Source organism: Aethina tumida, chromosome 1, assembly GCF_024364675.1.
Source record: "Aethina tumida isolate Nest 87 chromosome 1, icAetTumi1.1, whole genome shotgun sequence".
In the NCBI taxonomy this organism is placed as follows: domain Eukaryota; kingdom Metazoa; phylum Arthropoda; class Insecta; order Coleoptera; family Nitidulidae; genus Aethina; species Aethina tumida.
Window position 1 is genome coordinate 70,742,776 of NC_065435.1, and position 19,872 is coordinate 70,762,647.

General features: G+C 35.0%; 1 protein-coding gene across 1 annotated transcript in view; it reads left to right on the forward strand.

The window, feature by feature from the left end:
* LOC109596729 (uncharacterized) overlaps nt 1-19,474 on the forward strand; it is a 38,908-nt gene extending 19,434 nt beyond the window's left edge. The window contains exons 2-5 of the mRNA XM_020012308.2: nt 12,586-12,721; nt 15,316-15,654; nt 15,954-16,068; nt 18,263-19,474. Coding sequence (XP_019867867.2) covers nt 12,586-12,721; nt 15,316-15,654; nt 15,954-16,068; nt 18,263-18,379 — 707 coding nt within the window. The 3' untranslated portion in view covers nt 18,380-19,474. The remainder of the gene's footprint in view (nt 1-12,585; nt 12,722-15,315; nt 15,655-15,953; nt 16,069-18,262) is intronic.
* Nucleotides 19,475-19,872: the final 398 nt, after the last annotated feature.

Sequence of the window (19,872 nt, forward strand, 5' to 3'; positions counted from 1 at the left end):
TGAATATATTCCGGATTGAAAAAAAATAGCTCTTTTATAAATTTTTCTCTGGCGTTTCGCTAATCGCAACTCCGACCGTTGTAAAGTTTATTAAAACGAGCAACATGTGCCGCAGATAGTCTTTCCGTTCCGTAAAACCACTATTTTAATTTGCACCCCGAAAACCGGGTGCGATTTCGAAATAATGCTCGACAAATTAATGCGTGTTGTTAAAGTGCGGCTTCGGACTCGATTAAAAATACCCGATGCATTGTTATTTCATTAACTAATTGTGTATATTCAGCGTTAAAATAAATAGCTTTTAAATTGAATCAGAATTTTGTTTATAATTTGAGGCCCGGATATGATTTAATTAATTAAAATTCATGAACACGCTCGAAAAATGGATAATTCATTATTGGCAAAAAACGCAATGCGGTTAAATATGATTTAACATCCGTCGATTGCCATATTTGTATATGGTGTGCGGAGAGAACAACGTTAAAGTGCTTGTAGAAGTTTCCTGAGCTGCATCTGGATACATTTTGAATTGACGTGATTAACTACTTAGTTATATAGAAAATTTGGCTCGACTTGTGAAATATTGCAAAGTATAACTCCCGGCAAAGTTATAGATCCGCCCGAGACTCGAGTAAGTCTACTTTTACGAACTACACGGGATTGTGTGTACACGAAAAGAGTTTCAGAAACTTTTACAACGCTGACTAGATTACATTTATGGTATAGTAATCGGATATATATGAAAAGAGCTCTTAATATGAATGTCACAACTGTCCATTTTAACATTTTCACCCTTCCACGTTTCCAAATTCGTTTTCCTACCCAGTTCTGTTTATTTGACACACACACGTGCGAAAGTTTTTCAAGTTTATAATTTTATATGCATAAATCAACCTCTGAACACCTGTTAGCGAAAACTGCATGAACCGTCAAGGTTTTCAATTTTAATGTGCGTCGTTCTTTGAATATTAAAAACCGAATTCTCTCTCATCTTTCCTTTTAACTGACTAAATACTTGATTAATGTATTCTAATTCATTTCCATCGCGAAAAACCCTATTAAATAATTCCCTGTGCGGCACTGATATGTTATCTGATATGAATAAGGAGCTTGATTAAAACCAAATGAAAGACTAATATAAAGTAGCCAGACAGATAGGTAACCGACATTACATAAACATACGCCAAGATTGGATCGGACTTATTCATAAAAAATATAAAATACACATTCTAGGTGTTCCAAATTGGTTATTATTCCCAACAGTGACAATGAAATTTATAACTTCTTCAAAATGTGCCAAATGTCAGTTTATGTTAAGTTTCTAGAAACGGCACAAATCATTCAATTTGAGACACCTTGTATAAAGATAACAATATGAAATGTTGTTTATCGACTCACGAAAAACATTTACATCACATTGTTTAATATAATACACCTTTAAAAAAATATTCGACAATCGTGACAAAACCCGAGAGATATGAGAAGTTTCAGGTTCGACGTCGAAAAAAATCCGCGACAAACAAATTTAAATTGTGAATTTTATATCGCTGCCAGCAAAAAAAAAAAGTCGATACCGGAGCATAAATTTTTGATTGCACGTTTTTAAACAAAACGCACAAAAAATTATTTAAGTGCTCGTCCCGGAATTTATTGTAAATATGTCCATCAACGTTTCCAATTATCAAAAGCGATAACGTATCGATTATTTAAACCGAACAATTGTGTATTTTGCGTTGCAACTTTCGTTTCGACGTTGAGTCAAAATAAATCGATTCAATTGAACAGGTGAAACTAATACTAATTAATTGTTTTGTATAATTTGTATTGATGCTTTAAATTATCGGCGAACTGTTTTAATTTTCATAAATAAACAATGTCTTTTATTATTTTAACAGTAATTAGTTCGGCCGTTCGTTCAGGTTTTGTTTTAAAATGTATCATCAGTTATGGGATTTTGCACAAAAGTGGGAGCCTAAAAATATTAATGCATGAAAATTTAATATAATCCTTTTATGGATGGCATTAATATTTTATTATATTAGCGCAAAAACACCAATAAAATCATTGTGTCCACATCGATTCGAAATTTACATAGAAAAATGAACAGCTCCCCCATTTTCATCTGCATTCATTTAAGTAGGGATTCTGATTTTTATTCATCCATTCCAGTCAAACTAGATCAATTAATCCCTGAGAAGCTTCCATTTTTATCTGTATGATTCCGATTTTTATTCATTGATTCCAGTTGAAACTAGATCAATTAATCCTTGAGTAGAGGCGTTAATTTACTTCTGACTCACTTGGATCCAGACACAAATTTAATTTGTACAAAATAATAAACATCTGTACATTTATAATGGAGAACTCACTTTGCTCTTGGATTTATATTGTGGAGCGAGGCGAGATGCTGTCTTCACCACATCCAGAAATTATAAATGCCCTTACGTGACTGTTCTTGGATTTAATCCTATTTCAATCGATACAAGTTACTATATAGTGTAGTAGTTTGAATAGATTGTTTTATGAGATGTTGGGGGGGGGGGGTTTGTTTTATGTTTATTTTCACATCCACTAATCAATAATTGTCTGTAAAACATGTTTAAACTCGAATAATTTAATAATAACAATTGAAAAATCTGAAAATACGGTTTATTATTATTTTAATATTTGTCTTACTGATTGTAAACACAAGGGAAATATGAAAGATGTTTTTAAAATACAGAATGATGTTCAGATGTTTGTGTTGAACTGAAATTATGCAGTAGCAATATTGGAACGTGAAACGCGGTTTTCGGAAAATAATATGTGATTTTACATTCAATTAATGGCTTAAATTACCATCAATCAGAAACGTGATTGAAATTATAAATGATATGCATTTAAAAAATAATTATCCGAGTGAAATTTCTATGTCTGCTGCAGTATGTTTTCAAAATTTCATATAAATCACATTTAACGACAATCTTTAACTTGGGGAAAATTTTATATAAAATTACTTAATCCTTTGTATTAAATATCAGAACACATATAAAACAAACAATAATATGACGCCGTTATTTTGCAATTGGGCAATGATAAATTCCCATTTGTGTGTGGGACAAATTGATCCTGGAAAATTTATGCTTCGTGTGATCGTATATTTCGCCTGTTAATAGTTTAATTAATTAATCGCTATTTACACGATAATAGACAATTATGAATAATAAATTTCAACCTGGTAATCATACTAATCACCGGGCTTTGTACTGTAATTTAACCAGTGTTTAGAATAACAATTCGTACAGTACCGCAGAAATTTTCAGTGCTTTCATATCGGAAACTGCAAATTATTAATTACTTATCCCTTTTGTGTTCTTTTATGTGTGCAAAAGTATTGGAAAACTACTCATAATAACGACTATATTAATAATATAACAAGCATTATACCGCTTATTAATATTCATATCAAAATATTTCCTTTGTAATTTCCGAGTTTTAATCCTCTCATTTTTCCATTATATAACAAAATGCTTTAGGCGCAATTTTCAAGTATCGAATAATTCCTTTTGAAATAGTTGCCTGTCGTAAACGTATAAATGAATCGTAACAATTAATTATAAAGTTCCCCGACTTCGGACAACTTAAGAAGATTGTTTGTTTTAAAGAGTTATTGTCAGTATTTTGCAGTATCGAAGCGAAATTACAACTTTTGCACAAACGCAGAAAAAAATAATAATTACCAGCTTTAACAATACGGAGAACTCAGGAGTTGTTGAAAAATCACATTAATTAAAAAAAATGTTTCCATTTAACGATTCAGTGTACATTTCAGTTGACATTTAATTAATTTATAGAGCCCGCTCCATATCCAGGGATTGTTTATTTATTCAAATCCTACCCGATTGACTGCGATAAACTAAATACACAAATAGCCTAACGGGTATTTAATAAATAAGTACTACACAACAGTATCATTTTCTCCCGTTTTAATGTAAATTTTATTATTAGTGTCGATCTTCCAATTTTCTCAAAAAAAAAAAATTGCTTTAAACTCTAGACTAAGAATTACCAGACCATCATTTCGTAACCGCTCGCGAAATTAGATTTATCGTTGCTTATTGATATTCAGTGGGAATTTTAGCCACCGCGAAAAGGAAAAATGAAAACTAATTTGCATACAGTTGATTTTTAGTCGATTCGATTTGCCGTATTGAAAAATCGCATTAGAGCCGGCTTATGTCTTTCGTGTCGACTGTTTCTCGATTAAAGAAAACCCAATTTAATTTCCGTAAGTGGTCTAAAAACCGACCAAACAATTTTATCTACTTAAACTATTCTTGTCGCTCGTTGCACACACAAGTTTAGCCGAGATGGGGGGCGTATTGAATTATTTTGCATCCTATCAGGCCGGAATTTTACTTCGGGAATGATTAAAAGTACATATTTGCTTTTGTGTGCTTCTGCAAAGAATATTGCGGTACGGATTTTTCGCCGAAAAAAAAAAAAAAATTACCAAATAATAACCGTACAAGGCCGAAATAAAATTAAACGTACACATTCCGTTTTCGCGGGTTAATAAGCTATAAATAGCTGCGGTAGAGACGAAAAAAACCTGATGAAAAAAGTCGATACCCATAACAACAACGAAGTAATTTTCGAAATTCGCGTGCTAGTAATTGAAGCGGTTCTTTGTGGAGTTGGCGTCGAACGGCAACGAGTGTTAAAACAATTAGTGAAAAATCTGCTTAAAACTGCAACGACTCATGCCATTCCAGTATTAAGGGAATGCTCCCCGACTCCATTATCCTTGATTTACATTGGGAAAATTACACGTTTTCCCCGCGGCTCTGCCACAAACATCCTTCGGTTTTCGATTGTATTTACAGCCAGTGAGAGAGACATTAAGGTAATAATGATCCGTCGACCTCCTAGGACTTGCACGGTCATTAATAAATCGTTATGTTCCAGTTTAAACGCGTTTTCCATGCGATTATTGCCCCGTGTGGAATTCTGTGTGAAAGAAACAGTTGACATAAAAAGATTAAACCCTTCCACACGACACAGCCAGGGTTTTCTCTCAAAACAATGTGAATCCAACATCATATGTGACGAGATAAAAACAATAAGCGTAGCCAAAAAAGAAAATTGCTTCTAATTACCCCCTTGTCCGTGTTAAATTCAAGGGTAAGTCACGTAAGGGCATTTATAATTTCTGGATGCGGTGAAGACAACATCTCGCCGCGCTCCACAATATAAATCCGAGAGCAACAAGGGGGAGTCCTCCATTATAAATGTACAGATGTTTATGATTTTGTTCAAATTAAATTTATGTCGGGGTCCAAGCGACACGAGTTCTCGAGCTCGCGTCGTCGAGGGTTAATTTAGAGATGTTACTCGAGCTTAATTGGTCTTGTTTGACTGGTGCGGATGAAATCCAGTCTTGTTGAAGAATTTATACGTGTGTGGTTTAGTTTTAATTTACGGTTGCGATTGAAATGCAAAGTTGAAACCTTAAATGCACACACACACACACACACACACACTCGTGTGAACGGAAATGGAAGTGGTGGATTTTAAGTCGCAAGTTTTTCTGCGGAAACCTTCAATCGATATGGGGGCAACGATTTTATGGGGGTTCTGTGAATTTCTAGCCTTGACGTATAATCGTTATTATAATAAAATATTAATATCCATAAACGGATTAAATTTTCATGTTTTTGTATTTTTAGACAGCGGCTAAAACTGCTTATTGATAGATAATAATTATCTTGTCAAAGGTGTGTCTTGTGTGGGTCTATACTTCACTTGGAACATGAGTTACTAGTTCATAAAATTAATGGAAGTGAGCAGAGAAAATAATTTTTTCAACTTCAACTCTTCAAAAATTAGCGATAGAGATATAATTATCAATTCGATTTAAATTATGGCGGATGCGCCATTTTGTTTAGTTATCGGGAAGCTTACATTAAATCTATAATTGAGTCCAATTAAAACGTAAAAGCTTAAAAATAAGTTAGGTAATTAACTACTTAAAGGAGTCTAAGACACTTTGAACATTGATTCGAAATTAAAGAAAATGACCAGAAAAACTATTTTTTCAACTTTTTTTTTGACAATAGAGACGAATTTATGTCAGTTGTGATTAAAATTGTGGCAAATGTTGTTTATTTGGAGGTGTAAAACAATACAGATTTAATCTGTAAATGTAACTAATTAAAATATATAAATTATGTCAATACATATAAAATTGTAACTGATTCGTGGTTTTTAATGAATCTCTCAAAAATGTAGATTTAATTTACACTTGTGTTCAATTGTAATACAAAAGCACGGAAAAAGAAGCCTAAATTAGCTGAAATATGTGAAAACAAATTGTTTCAACTTTAAAAATGTATTTTATGAAAGAACCCTACAAAAATTGGCGATAGAGATGAAATCGTGTCAGTCATGATTAAAATTGTGGCGGATGCGCGGGCTGTTCAATTTCCCCTTTGTTTAATTTGTCTGGAAGCTTAGAACAATACAGATTTAATCTACAATTGTGTCCAATTAAAATGCAAAAGCGCAAACCTTGAATACACACACGAGAACGGCGATTTCCACTTATGCCACTTTGTACGTTGTTTCCCTCGTTTCCATTGTGTACAAATCTGAACAGTTTGATTTCCGCCATCAAACCCACTTAAAATACTACCCTCTTAATGTACCCATTTGTGGGGGGAATTTTAAAAAAATCGCCGACCGCACTTCCTTAATAACTAAAAAGCCCGTTAATAAATTGCGAACGTCTCGAGCGTTTTTGTTTCGCAGTTCGCAATTAAATGATGATTTGTTTAGCGGCGGGCGACAAAGAAAATTGTCCATTACCGTCGGGTTCTTTTCCACATAAAAAAGCTGCTTGTTTCCGCTCGAGTCTTATGCAACACTCTGTTACTGTCTAATTTCTGCGCCAACACTTATCTATCATTGCCTCCCTGAAAGTACACCGTTCTTTTTTTTTAACGTTGATTGTTTGATTTTTATTATCTGGAGTTATGCATTTGTACCAATTCGGTGCGCCCTTTGTGTTTATTGTAAACTGAAGTCGCATGGAGGCAATAAAATATGCAAACTAACCCGGTTGTTAACCGAATTTATTATTAAACCGGATTCGAGCCTTTGTTCCTTTGAAGAGGCTGCGCCAATTCAGATAGTGGCTAATTTATTAGTTGCTACATGGAGAAATATGCCCACTGGCTAAAGTAAATAAAAATGCAACTTAATTTACTTATTTAGAAAATATTAAATAACTTTAAGTGAATTTTAAATTAAATTTGTTGCATTTTAGATGGTGGAGTATTGTTTTCTGCTCGGAAGCTTTTACCTTAATAAAATGTTTGTTTTCTTAACTATCTGGAGTTTTCTTATTTTTATAGTCTTAAATATAGGTGTTCCGTTTTCAGCGGACGAGTCTCACGGGCAAACTTATTTTAAATAGTTTAAATTTTAATCTGCTCTCTAAACTATCCTGTAAAACTTTCCTATCCGACCCAATCACAAGACGAACGAAAACTAAACCCGCGTTATATTCCTTTTTCACCCCGTCAAATAATGCTAATAGGAAAAACCAGATGTGGCAAATTATATTTGTGGCGGAACGAAAAATTCACGAGATGGTGAGGGACGGTTTTATGCGATCCTTTGTTATCGTAAATTAATTACAAGCTTTTGAAACCTCCTTCTGTTCAACGAAATCAAATCAGGGTCAATAACGGAATTTATTTCGCAATAATTCTGTTTTTTTTTTTTGTTTCATACACACAAAACCTGATCAAGGGTACTACATCAAATTGGACAATCGACTTTCGCAAATTTCGATCACATTATCCCCCGATAAACGGTGCACATTCGACTTAATGCCCTAATTAATGGACTCTATTACTCGGCTTATGTTCCAGCCAATGACAATCAAGAAAATTTAATGTTGCCATAACTGTTGCTCTCATAATCTTACGCATATCCAGTATTAACGTCGTGGTGGATGAAATGTGACAAGCTCCCACGCAAATTTTATGTTTTCAGCTAACCGGAATGATAAGTTAGTCATTTCAGTCCACAAAACTGTCACCACTCAAAAACAACTTCCTGTCAACGTTGTCCCAAGCCGAAACGTACGTCCCATAAATAAACGTAGATTTTGGAGTGCGCCAGTTTTCCATAACTCAGATGTCCCGTGCAAACACGGCATGCGACCGAACCGATGTATCAAACCGGGACAGAGGACTGCAACAATGTGTACGGGTCCGGGGGATCGTCCCATCAGTCACCCGGCCACATATTAGTCACCGGTGACCAATACGGTCCCCGCCATCCGCCGTACTCGGGCAGGGACGTCGATCACCTCCCGTTTTTGATTTACCGGATCCGGTGAGGACGATTCAATTGCGACCCGACACCTGAGATGAGTACTGCGTCGCATAATTTCGTGCGGGGGTGCGTGATTTGCTAATGAACGCGACATCCACGCTGTGACGCGCTCACCCAGGATAATTATTAATTATTATTGATTATAGAAAAAGGTTACTGCAGCGAAGAGTTTCTAGTGGGCGATGATGTATAGTTGCCTCTAATCAATATAAATTGCAACGGGAAATTCTGATTTCGCCCGGTGTTAGCTAAATTTCCTAATACCCTCAATGGGGGTTATAAATTTCGCTAAAGAAACAGTTTGGAGCACTGTTTGCCCTTATTGTGGCGCGCATAAGACTCGCTTCTAATTCCTACTAGCAGATAGTTAAACTCGCTAACCCGCTCCTAACTGTCTATTATCTGGAGATTTCGTTTCCTACCCAGTTTTTAACTTCTGCACACTATATATAATCTTGCATGTTTCATGGATAATTCGTGTATTAATAATGTGGTGTGTTTGTTTTATTTTGATGTGGACTTTCTTAAACGAGGGAGGAAGCTGTACAAACATGCCAATGTTTGTCCTCTAGTATTAGAAATGATAAGCTCTACCAAAACGCGTTTTAAAACGATACTTTTGCCTCTTACCCTTTCAACTGTTCTGTTGAAAAAACCACTTATCTAAAGTAGTATAAAATGTATGTACACGAATATTTACACTTTGAGTGAATAAATTGTGTTGGAGGAATGGAGAGACGGTATAAGATTTCACTTAATAGCCAGGCCATAAATTACCGGCAACATCTTTTCTTGTTCTCGCAGGAAACCAATAAAACAAACTTATTGTCGCCGTCCATGATTTTCGCATGATCGTGGCGCCATCAATCCAATCTACGGGGGCTCTACACTTTCGTTCGCGTCGTTTAACAATGTGGGACGTGCCGCGTTTTTCAAACATCAAATCAAAGGACAATGAGGACGACACAGACTCCGAATCTAGATAACAACGTTCGCACGACTATTACCGTTGGAACGTTAATCAATTAGCCTTGATAATTGACTGCGTGTCTATCTAGAATTGGTCCATTCCGTTGGTCCGACCATTATTATCGTCACGTGATTCACAATGGTTGCATCTGAGCGTGAATATTCGAACTAATATGGCGTAAAAATTTCAGCCGAATTTTCGACGAACAATCGACTGGTCTGTGGTGGACATTGATGCCCTTCTCGCTGGAAAATTTACGAATGTACCACGCAATTTTTCACACTAATAATTTATGACAATCAATCCGCAAAACAATGCTAACATTCGTGACAATCGTAAACGTATTTTATGTCCACATTCATTGGAGAACAAAACATACACAATTGAATGAACTTGTTCTACTGTCTAAAAGAAGGCGCCACCAGCTTTCCTTTATTTAAACTTCAATTAAGAATAAAGTAGTAATCGTAAGCGATTCTAATTATCTAAGTAATTTAGTACCTGGATTTTCCTACGTGAAGTATATATGTTTATTCTCTTAGCCAGAATAAACTAGTTATTAACGGCATTCTAAATTCTCAAAGGCATTAATAAAGCCGTGGGACGCAAAGTGGACAGGTAATTAAGAGCGAGGCCCGGGTAATTTTTATGTATTATTCAAATTTGAATGTGGAATATACGAAAACAAAGGACAACAAGCGGTGGCGTGTGGGGGTGGCAAACAGTGAGGATTTGCAGTAAGATATTAGGCGTTTTATTGTGGGGAATGAAAATTCCCATAACGGGCTGGAAAATTACACTTTTTGTTGTTTGGGAAGTGATAAATCTCACTTAATTTGGCAATAAGTAAGGATAACGGGCCAAGGTGGAAAGTTAAAAAATAAAAGTAATATTCCAATTTTGTCTTTCATCTAAAAAGCGGGTTTTTAATCAGCGCCACGGACCGGAGTCTGAAAATATAAAATAATAAAACCGCGCGCCGACTCCGGAATTAGATAATGTTTCGGTTTGACTTTTTCAAGCCGCCGGCTCTCGAACCGAAATGAAAATATTAATTTTGCCGGCATTAAGACGACTGCTTTCAATTACGCTTTTTATTTCCACCGGTTTACAATACTTTAGCCGACATGCATCGTCAATTTTTCTCTTCACAATTTTCCTCCACAGCTTTTTTCCTTCACGCGTCTTAATTTCCAACGAAAAAAAACCTTTATCAGATATTAGATTTTCGCCTTTCTTGTTGCGTTCTGTACTTTTATCAGAAAATTGTAATTGTACAAGTCCCACACAATTTTTTTGATTAACGAGGTTTATGTAATACTTATTATCTGTCCTTCCTTTTTAATATTAACTCATTATATTCCACTAGCCGAAGATGCACACCTTTTATATTTACCATCGCGTGTCATACTCCCTTGCACCGATTATGGCGCTCAAATCTCCAATTCGGGCTGCGGCGAAATAACTCCTAATACCGACCGACAGTTCACTTCTGCGATCCTGTTAATTTCGGGGAGTCCCGCACACATACGGTGACGACCCAGGCGAGTGTGAAAATTAAGTGGGCCCGGGCCCCGGGCCACAATTACATCATCCGTCGTCGTCCGTAGGAATTAGTTGATAAGATTGCCGGGCCGGAACATTTTTGTAACGACCGTGGCTGACAGCGAGCGGCGACTTTCTTGAGGGGCGAAAGTTTCCGCGAGCCCGAGCTCCGCTAGCCTCCGCACATATATATATTTCCTCGGGAGCGTCCCGCAGGAATAATACATTACTTTACGAGTCTCGCGCTGCAACTTGCTAAAAGCCCGTTGTATATGTCTGTTTGTTAATTAGTTGCCAAATTTCTTGTATAAGACACGGACCGCGTTAATGGCCCGACACGTCTCCGTTTAATAAACCCCTGCCGCAACCGAAAAACTTTTTACATCTTAATCTCCGACCTGAATTATACTGTTAAAAATCACTTTTGAAACTCGACATCGATTAACGTTTTAAAATAAACCAATTCCCTCAACATTTAGCTCGAAGCAACTTGTAAATATCTTATGCGTTCGTCGTTGATTATTAATTGTCCTGAACATTTGTTCCCTTTCTCTCCATTAAACTTTTACCCCAAAGTCCTATGGCCATCACTGTAAAATCACTAAAAGCTAATTTGAACGAGCGATCATGAATATCTCTCGATATGTACATATTGAAAATAAAACCTGAATAAATAATAAATATAAAAAATGAACAAAATTAAAACTTTATGAAATACGAGCACAAGTAATAATTATTCTTGTTTTTTTACTTTATTTTTGTAATCCATGCCAGGGTCAAGTCTGCATCAGACTCATCTGGAATATCCATTTCCGTTACCAAAGTTTGCAAATTTCCTGAGAGTTTACCACTATTATCCTCACTTGATTCGCAAACAAAATTTAAATTTCAACATTTATTCAAACTATTTTGATCCACACCCGGATACTACCACTGTGAAATTTAAGCACACTTCTCAATTGGGAACTGTCATCTAAAAGAGAAAACCGAGTACTAACTTTAATTGAAAAATAATGAGACAAAACTATGTAGAAGAAATTGAGAAGTAAATTAATTTCTTCAAGCATACCACCATCTATAATATTTCAGATAAATTTTACCGTACTTTTTTACTATCAAATTTCAATTTCAAGATTTTAATGTTTACTCTGCGGGGAGTGACTAATTTTGGCCCTAGTATATTTTCTCCGAAAAACAACGTCAAAAGAGTTTATTTTTGCCATTTGAAAATAACTGGAAAATTTTTACCTGTCGAGATACTGATTTACATGAGCCAAAATCGTGGTAATTGACTTCAATTCATTTATTAATTCGCATTTTAATTTACAGTTTACAACTAAGTATGCCTGCTTAAATTTATCAATAAAAATAATTTAAAAAATAAATAATTTCTTCTAATATAGTACTATTATCATCTGTCACAAATAAAAATAAATCTATAGAAGAAGAAACTATTAATTTTATATACAAAATTCTCAATATATTTATTGAGAAAATATAAAATATATTGAAAAATAATTTTTTAAATAAAAAATTAACAAGCACAAATAATAATTGGTATACAACAAAAAATATTTTGCTGTATATTATGAATATTGACATTTATTTTCATATATTGTACATTTCAATATACATAAAAAAATATCATAATCACCCCGTTTAAACGTTCCTTTTTCTTGTTACAGTATTAACATTCGTCAAAGTAAAAGGTGAAGCATGTGGCCTGGAGGAGCTGATGAAGTGCGCCAAACCTCTATCGGTGCTGACGGATTCCGGTCTCACCTTCGTCTCAAGCAAGGCCGATTTGGACAAAATATGCCCGTAAGTACATTAAAACTTAAACCGAACCGTAATCGACATTAACATGCACCAAACGAAAGATCAACAATAATAAAAGTGCGCCGTTATCTTTGAGTGGCGTCACAAAAACAGTTCTTTCGTCGGACGAATGATAGAATTAATTAAAGCGAAATGTAACCTGGACATTTAGAGTCGGCATAAAAAGCGCCATAAAACCATACATAGTCCCCAAAACAGAAAATTAAAGTTTCGTAGAAAACGCATGGACGTTTTTTTTTTTGAGCCAGCTCAGCTATTACACTAGAAATTATCTTTTGCGCTAATGAGTTCTTTTTAGTGTCTAATGTAAATTTAATTGAGCTTTCCGCGAACGTGCAAACACTATTTCATTAAATTTACACAGCGGTATTAAGGGGCTTTTATAAATTTTAATCGATTTTAACTCACCCCCCCCCCCACCGTAAATCAGTGCAGTTATCTTGTCATTATCCGTGAGCTTGTATTATTTTATCGTGGCGCGTTTATTTTTGCTCGGATGCTGCGCGACAAATCGTCTTAAAAGATAACTTGTCACCGGCAGGAGTTCATCGAGCCATCGCAAAGTTAAATTATCCGAAACTGCAAAAAAAAAGTCACGTCAGACGTGTTCCCGATGTTATGAAACACTATCAACGAATTTAGTTCGGCAAAGTTTTGATCGAATTTTTCTAATTATCGACGTGTAATTATTTATCGAATCGGGAACTGTCGGGCTGAGTGCTTTCTTCGGTATTCTCTTGATAAATTATAAAACTGTCCCGGTTCGGAGATGTGCCCGAACAATTAGTTCATCAATGTTTGAATGCTGCGCTTCGTACATAGTGCATGGGTGTTAGGCGTCCGTTTCGCCAACGCCAGCGCGGAGCGTGTATTTAATTCAGGCATAACTAACTCACATCGAAGCTATATTTCACTTCCAGCACGATTCCTCCCACCAAACCGACCGGACTGCCGAAACCTCGTAAGAGTTCATTTACTTAACAACCAACTTCCAGACAAACATTTCCTATTTGCTCAGCGTCCGCAATCACTTTGGCGTTTTTCAATACGGCCAACCTATAATTACACGCCCCGCAAACTTGAACGCAACGAACTTTTCCGAATGCTTCGTCGAAATATCAGCTGCATGCGATCGGATAATTCGAGGGGCGTGAATTTATGCAACTGTTGTGGAGTTTGTTTGTTCCACTGATGCACGACAGCGCTGAAACATTTGTCTAATTTCCGGGCCGGAGTTCGAGGTCCGCGATGCACATCAACCGACTGAAAACCGTGCGAGGAGTTCCGCCAGAAACTTACGCAGTTCATTTTACGGAACGTGATTATTAAATGGGTGAATTATTAGGATCGGTTTCGTTCTGTCTTTACGAACAGTAACAATAGGTTGAAACTGATGCTCAACTTCGGACGGCGAAGAACGTGATAAATGGAGCCAAAATACAATACTTGAGCGACAGAAACATGACTTTGTGATAAATTGAAATTAAATATGTTACTTATATTCTAGCTAAATAACGTGATATGTTTCAACACAAACATTCAAAACTTTTGTCGAATTGATTCATCCGGTTACGGTAATCATATGATATTTTGTATTTGCGTCAATCGGTTTGTCAATTTGCTGAACTAGTAATTATTATTGTGTGACGTTTATTAATTTTTGCTGTCACTCTATTTGCTGTGAAAACTTTATTAACTTTTCAATTAGTCACAATTAATTACTAATTGTCACATTATGAATATTTTCCATTAAAAATGTGTACATAATTTATTTTTTAACTGTCCTTTTAACATCACTTTAACGGAAAACAAGTCCGGTTATAGATAAGTAGCACAATGGATGCTCTTACTTTTCCAAAGAAGCTAAAACTTTTTGGCTAATTCTGGCTGCGAGAAAATATTATTTACACAAAAATAATAACTTAATTCGTAAAGTTTTATTAAATGTTACTTCAAGCAAGTTAACATCAGTAATTCAAATACGTTTTTCTTGATAAAATCAACAAGCCCCTGATTTAATCACGTATTCATCAAGTCAGAAATTATTTAATAAAGGACCTCTTAAACAAAAAGTCGACGAACTTCGTTTGATTCGTGTTCTTTCCCGCCCTGTTTTGTGCAAATACCCGGAATACTTCGTCAACAACCTCGCACTTCGCATTAATTGAGTAAGTTGAATCACTACAAATACATCACGTCTAATTTATTTGAAAAAACTATGGCAATAAACAACGCAATTTAGTGTGCCGTAAATTAAATTACTCGCCACTTCTTTTGTACAAAGTGACAGTTAAGTAAAGAAGACATAAAACATAAGACCGGTTGTACATTTACACCATCCGCGATAGAGAGAAGGCGCAATTAAAAACAACTATAAACGTCTGCGGAGGCACAAAACAACCCGTAAAACTCGAGTTCCATTAAAATAAATTAATTACGAGCTGCTTAATATTTCCCACTTCCGATTAAATTTACCCATTATGTAAAACTTTGTAATTTCACCAAACGTATCTTGATTGAAATACATAATAAATTGGACAAAAGGAACTGGCTTCATAAAACATTTATTGTTTCAGGGACTTAAAAATGGCCATACGCTGCATACACTCTTACACAAGACATTGTATGACACCTAACCACACCAGGCACTTCAAGAAATTATTCCACGGCACCAACGTGGTGGTACACGACTTGTGCAAGAACGGCACGTACCAAGAGGAATATTTGAGACACGCACCGTGCATGAAGCAAGTGGAACCGGAGACCGAGGTATGCTTCAAGAGATACTCGAAGGCTATGAAAGAGATCCAGGCCAACACGCCGCCCACCGACATCAACGTTGATGAGAAGGACCTAGTGAGTTACCAGAAGAAGAAACGCGAAGCCGCCGACGAAGGAATCAAAAGTGTTTGTTGGTGAGTGTTTATCGATTGGAAGCTGCCATATCTAAATGGATTTTGGATCATTAGGCGCATTATTTTGTAAAAGTGCCAACCTACAAAAAAAAAGAAAAACATAATAGTTAACCATACATCCTGTTTGAAAGGAAACACTCGAGACCATCCATTATTCGACCGGTTAAGTTAATTGTAACATTTTTAACGAATCGGTGCTTTATTCGGCTTAATTGCATTAGTATGGACCCACATAATGGCCATTGCGGCACGAATATGGACAATAAGGGGACTGAATAGAGTTACTTTCTCTTTTACAGCTCGTTCCAGGAATACGTGGAGTGTTCGACACATTCAATAAGGCGAACCTGCGGCGAAGACGCGGCGGAGTTCAGTCGGAAGTTCCACGACAAAATGTCTCTGCAGATGATACAGGTAATAATCGGTTTTATTATCGCAGTTTCGGGAGTTGCGAATTAAACGGTTCCGGGTCTTTTCACACAACTTCTCCTTAATATCAAATCTTGTTTTTACTTTGAATGAAACGTTGAGATCTGTAAAGAGATGTTTCAGTGAATTTTAACTAATTAATGTTGTGCGAAGATTTCAAGGCACATAATATTAATTTATTTTCTTTAACAAAGTATTAAATTAAACTACTCCAGTCTACAGGAGTCCGTAAACTTTGTATTCACAATGGAAGACGCTTAAATCTTCTGCAAATTATGTTTCATGTAAGTAATTACACGTTACAAAAATCGCGTTGGAATCTTCCGTTGTTTAGCTGACTGGAGTCTGGTAAACAAATCGCGGAGCGCCTCGTATTTCACATTTCCCACTTTATATATAAATTCCGCTATTTACTCCGTATGATATATAACGGCACAATGGCGGTATGATAAAAATAAATTGGGTCAAATAATGCGAAATACGTGCTCCACAAGCGAGTAAATGTTGTCGGTCTGTTTTTTCCTTTCGACATTAAAATTTCAAAAAGTTCTTACGTTTTCGGATAGTGTGTGTGTGTGTGGTGGGGGGGTAATAAATGGCGATTGCTTAACGTAAATCATCGCACGAAAAATACTTTTCCGAAGATAAGCAACGGCAAAAACGGGCAATAGTGGCTCTATTTTTGTTTTTACGTGACGCAATGAAAGTTGTTTGGAAGTAAAAAGTGACAATGTAAATGTTATTTATTGGAGTCCGTATATCAGAAGCCCCGTTCTAATGGACGGACACTCGGAATTTTAATGAGAACGACCACAAAAGGAATTGCACTAGTTTGTCTGCGAGTTAAAAATACACTTCTTTTTATTTTTAATGTAAATTTGTTCAACTCTATTGTAGGTTGTCGTGGCGCAGCATCCGTCTACAAAAATCAGGAAAAATGAACAATTAATGACTAAAGTTGGTTTTTGAAAAGTTTGCGCACTAAAATTGATTTGTTTGGGACTTGCGGAAGATTAATAAAAATTGACAAATCGCATGGGATTTTCCTTGTTGCGTTTCCAATTATATTTCAACAAACGTCAATTGTTATTCCGCTCATTATATATCAATTAACTGTTAATGCATTTTCTTACCGGCTCATTTGAATGAAATGGAATAACGCCATTAATGAAATGTAGGTCGCATATGTTACTAGTAAAATAAATTGTCTTATCCGATTGTGGTATTATAAAGTTTTAAAAATTTATGATGCGATCAATATACCTCGTTTAAAACTATGCGTATTCATGGTTGAAAATGATTTTAAAAGTCATAAAGGAACAAATCCACTTGAATTGATTGAATTCCACTATTTACATATTTTTTGTTATCCGATTGGTAATTTTGCACGCACCTGTAAAACCATCAGCAGCAACAAACGTGGCAAATAAAAAAAATAAACCTGTGGAGTCGCACGTTTGCATGTAAAGTACGGTTTTTAATGAAAATAGTTTAAACAGTGCAGAAGGGCAGAAAATAAATAAATATGCCGTTTGGGCAGGGCATTAAAACAAAAATATATTGCAGAAACGTGATTATGGTCGAGTATTTATAAAATCCACAGTAGACCTTTTTCCAGTTTGCACGACCGGCCACGGTATCATATCTAACGGCTATTAAAAGTGCAAAGTTTTATTTAGATATAATTTTTAACTGCCGACATTATGTCCCGGACTTGCATACCCTGAATTTTATCCGGGACAGTAAAACTATTTTCCATTTGAGGGTAGATCATTGCTGCGTTCCCTCCGTACGTTTTTAATTACGAGATATTAAAATTTTCATTTCGCGAACGCCGCGATTGCTTTGTTGATTTAAATTTAAAGGTTTTAGTTTTATTCAAGCATCGTAAACTGTTATAGTTATTCATAAAACTTTTCATCAGTCTTTATTGTAAGAATTTAAATTGCCAAGACTGTATCGTAAAACCGCCTCGGGTTCTTAACACCTATCCACAGGTTGCAATTTATTTACATTGAATTTTCTCGCGTGATTCGAATTCTTCACCCTCTAAATTTAGACCATAATTGAATCTAATTCCTCCTTATTGAACTTTGACAAATTTGTGTCATAATTAGATACATCCTTGAAGCAAATTTATCACAAATTATACTAACTGATATTTGTTTTATTGTTTCAGATGCATTGTACCGAATATGGTAGAACAGAATGCGGATTAGTAGCGTCTTCTACAAGCATCAAACATTCTTGGACAGCTCTTGCAGTAACATTCCTGGTGGCTTACCTGATACGATAGAAATAATCGGAAAAAAACATTCTGTTGGAACAATAGGAGGATTATCTTTTAAAACATCCATACAAATACGGATTTTATAATTGCATTTAGCGTGGTGTAAGATTTTTAGGATTCTCTCATTATCAAGTCTCTCTAATTTGTTTTACTTGCGGATACTCTGTATTGTTTTTGTGCAGTTGGTTCTCACGCGGCACCAAGACTGTACAGACTTAACAAAAATTGTGTTCATTTTTGTATATAAATAAGGAAAAATAATACTTAGCAAATTAGGCAATAGAGTTAAACATAAAGACTGATAGATAATAACTTGTTTTTCCTTATTTATCATATCGGAATTTTGTGATTTCACTGTAAAAATTGTACATAAAATCATTATTTTTGGGAAAGATGCTATAGAACTATTTGTTGGATAGTTGAAACGACTCTATGTTGTATTATTATTGTTACACCAAAAACTAAAATAAATCACAAAAATACACTTACAGCCACTAAAGACACGAGGTTTAGCTAGGGGTATAATGTAGGTAACTTTATCTAGTCTCTTAACAAAAAAATAATTTGTGATAGATGTCACATACCTGTAACATCTGACGGTGAAACTTGCATCATCTTAGAGGTGAATCTCATCAGTTGGAACAATTAATAATAAAAGTCTGTACTCCAAAAGTTTCTATTTATAACTTATTCAAATTACAATCGGCTTGATTGCTTTTTGTAAGTCATTTGTCGATCCAGATTCACTTCTTTGCGGAGAACTTGCAACAAATGACATATCGCGCGAGTTTTCTCCAAAGAAGTGACGGTTAAGTTCCTAATTATTTATCGACAAATGTACTCAAACGTTATATTAATTATTTATTAATTTATTTTGTTATAAATTGTCGCAAACATTCATACCATTCCTGCATCATTTTAATTTCTTTTTTCTAATTTTTTCTCAGTTGTGTACCACCCGTCCACTAATATTTATCGGTAGTGCGAATTGTAAATAATAATAGGCAACTCAAAAGACATGTTATCGAATTGTGGTTTTATTATAAAGTATTAAAAATTTAAAGAGAATTATAGATCAATAAAAAGGTATTTTAAATATAATGTTTTATTGCATATTTTATACCTGCTACTCCTGTCTAACATTACTGATAGTCATAAACTGGTAAGTAATAAATGGAATGTTATTATGTAAGTATATGCATATTTTATTGTTGTTCGTGTCTGAACTAAATCCGATGTAACATTAATAATTATTTTTCATAATAGACAAGTTATTGACATAATAAAATGATTAAAAATTTAAAAGACAAATTTATCATTTAATGATTAAATTTATGTTTCACACATGTACAATATAATGGTTAATGTAATAAACCAAATAAACGATACAAAATTACTTAATATTAATTCATTTATGATACCATTAACCATTTATTTTATTTACATAACTCAAAGAACTCAAACTACACAACACGTCATTCATATATTCATCCAGAGTA